This window comes from Monopterus albus, unplaced genomic scaffold (genome assembly GCF_001952655.1).
Source record: "Monopterus albus unplaced genomic scaffold, M_albus_1.0 scaffold129.1, whole genome shotgun sequence".
NCBI lineage: Eukaryota > Metazoa > Chordata > Actinopteri > Synbranchiformes > Synbranchidae > Monopterus > Monopterus albus.
The window spans coordinates 497,897-501,073 of NW_018128009.1; the positions used below are offsets into that span (position 1 = coordinate 497,897).

The window sequence follows — 3,177 nt, forward strand, 5'->3', positions numbered from 1 at the left end:
ACATACTGGCTATACAATATATCAGTCACAATATTCCAAATGGGGAAGAAAAGTCTTATAACACATACTGTATCTACAACACATGTTAGCTCTCAGACACCTTTTACTCACACACCACCTCCTTTTCACATTTCAGCTTTTCCTGATTCTGCTCCATCTCGCTCAGATCCCAGTGAGGGCCACAGTGAGAGAGAGGGAGAGGATAAAACCACCCCACCTGTCAGTTAGTGAGTCTGCTCAGAAAGCAGAGCAAAGCCAACAGCAGTCTTCCCTTTGTTAATCTCTTCTATTGACTGTCTGAATGGCTGCCAGTGGAGATGGAGAGACAGAGAGGCATCCTTTGTTAAGTCAACAGAGCAGAGCTGTGATGGTCCTCTGAAAACTTTCCTGCTGTGAAGCAGAAGGTTACACTAGCACATACAACAGTGGTTAACTACTGAAGTGTTTTAGTTCTTAAGTTTTACACATTTTCATGTTTAAGGAATTCAACTTTGTAGCACAGAAAACTCCAATTGCTGTGGCACTGGGCAGCTGTCCCCATTTATATGATTCAAATCACATATACTGTATATACACCGTTGTGAGAAATCTCATCCTCATATCGTTGTTCTCTGCAGCCCTTAAGATTTAGACTCTTCCACTATTTGAGCACAACATGTCTTTTTCAGACACTGTATAGAGCAGCTGTTCCCCTCTCCTGATGAGGAAGTGGCACAGCTGACGAGACTTTGATGCAGCTCCTAACCAGAGTCTGCTACAAAAAAGGAAGGACATGCTACTGGTTGAAAGTTTCAGTTCTCACACACACACTGCACAGAAGGGGAACCACATGACTAGCCAGAAAAAGAGCAAAGAGGAAGATGTTATCGAAAAGACAGGTAGAAGACCCTGATGACGAACAACAGAAGGAGGGTACAAAAAAACAAACGTGATCATTTAAATGTCCTTGTATGGTGTCGTACAACAGATTAAGGCAACATGGCTTGATCTGGCTTTGTGAGAGACCTTGCTGAGAACAGTTGGCTGCAAAAATACACATGTACAGCTGGTATCAATTACTCACCCTCTGACCACTCCATTGTCCAGATAATTAACCTGGATGAATTTACCAAAGCGGCTGGAGTTGTTGTTGTGCGCTGTCTTCGCGTTCCCAAAAGCCTGACAAAGGAAAACAAGGAGAGGAGACAAAAACACAGGGCATTACCAAATCAACCAACAACTCTTATCAATGCAGCAAGGAAATAAAATGCAAAAGCAAGACAGAGACAGAGCACAGTTTCAGAGCAGAGAGTTATGTGCCTGAGCACACGTCAGGCTTGTTTTTAACTACTTGCCTTAAAGATGCATTAGCATGTTTTTTTTTTATTTATTTTTTTTTTTACAGTGCCCCCAAACTGTTTTTCTGTTCTGAACAAAACTATGAATGGCACTGAGTCTCAAATTTATAGAATATGGCTATACTAGTGAGTGCACCAACAAAAGTGGGGAGCACACCTTCAAGTCACCACATCTATCAGTGCCCCGACTGAATTAACCATGACAACAAAGACACTCGACAGTCCAGGGGGTAAAACGTGTTTTTAAGCAGCAGCTGAGACCACAGAAGGGGGTGGGACTATGTGTGTGAGAGAAAGAGACAGCATAAGTCACATGATCATAAGTAGAGATTAGGTTCGTATAGCAGTATCACACCAGAAACAGGATCACGATGGACCAGGGTTTCTCTCCAGGCTAACCTAGCCAGAGGCACACAAAGCCCAGTCACCAAGCTTCACTGAGGGTTTTCTGTTTATTGGACTGATGCATTAACAGAATAGTACTCTTTTCTTCTCATGCACATGCTCGCATGGTTACAGATAGACAAATACACACACTCAGCTCCAGGCCACCACAGGGGAAGCTGACTCAGTGCATGTTAAATAGGAGCCACATTGTGTCTTCAAAAGCAGAGCAGAGTGAATTTGACATAGGGATGTTGGGGCTTATTAGAGCTAGAGGGCACAAACAAATAAACACACACACACACACACACACACACACACACACACACACACACACACGCTTAGAGGGTTTGATTAAGATTCTTAAGGATGAACCACTGACCTATTATCATCAACTTTGCTCAAGCACTAACACTGCAATGGTATGATGACTGTCTCAGAAAATATCACAGTATTATGGTATTACACAATTACTGTTATTATCAGCTTCAATGAACCTTAAAGGAATGAAAAGAGAGGGGTATTTGTTTTTTATTGCAATTGACTGTGCCAGTTGACTGAGCTGGACTAGACTGACTAAAGGAGAAACAGAATTCTAAGCATGAGAAAGAAAAAAAAGATGTTCTATAAGTGAAGCACATTATTTTGCATGTTAGCACCAGTAGCAGATGAAGTATTCACATTCTTGACTTAACAGTACTCTGTTACAAGTAAAAGTCCTGCATTGAAAATGCTAAGTATTATCACAAAAATGTACTTGAGTTACAAGTAGGTTATTCAATACAGAAAAATGTTATACTACATATACTATACTACTCAAATGGTTTTTAAAACTTCTGACAATAATGAAAAATGCCATCACATTGCTCTAAACAACTACCAAAATAGTCAGCTAACCAGACATTTTTCTATGTGTGTGAATACCCCACATATTATAATCCTTACAGTAACCAAAAAAACTACTGCATTCTACAGTTCAGCAACAAATCTTTCCTTCATGAAGATTATAATGTTCAGTTTCTGTTGGAACGGTTTTAGAGAGGTGTTGATTGTGTGGTCATTTTGGAGGCTGTAGTTTGTACTGCAGTAGACACAGAGAGGTGTTTCAGTTATTTAGCTTTTCCTCTGGTATAAATGGCATGGACAACTGTACATTTATTAATGCAGGTGTTACCCATGTTTACAAAGTACAATGCCATCACTTTGGCTAGAGGTTTGAGGCTCAGTTAAGTGTGTTTTGGTGCTAATTTTCCAAAAGTAGCTCGCTGTTCAATGCTACCTGCTATGCCCAGTACTGTTCTGATCACCCTCCCCCCTCCAGAATCCTGGCAGCCAAGAGGACAACACCCTGGGAAATCTCTGCAAAGCTCATGATGCTGCAGCATGGAGGGAATGCTAAACATGTCACAGCATTATTCGTATTCCAACATGCCCAGCAGCAGATGATCTGATTGGC

At 41.2% G+C, this 3,177-nt stretch overlaps 1 protein-coding gene across 1 annotated transcript in view; it reads right to left on the reverse strand.

Moving 5' to 3' along the window:
* myo9b (myosin IXB) overlaps window positions 1–3,177 on the reverse strand; it is a gene marked incomplete at its 5' end in the record, with an annotated part of 34,060 nt that overhangs the window by 21,943 nt on the left and 8,940 nt on the right. Inside the window, one exon of the mRNA XM_020612994.1 lies at window positions 1,064–1,158. Coding sequence (XP_020468650.1) covers window positions 1,064–1,158 — 95 coding nt within the window. The remainder of the gene's footprint in view (window positions 1–1,063; window positions 1,159–3,177) is intronic.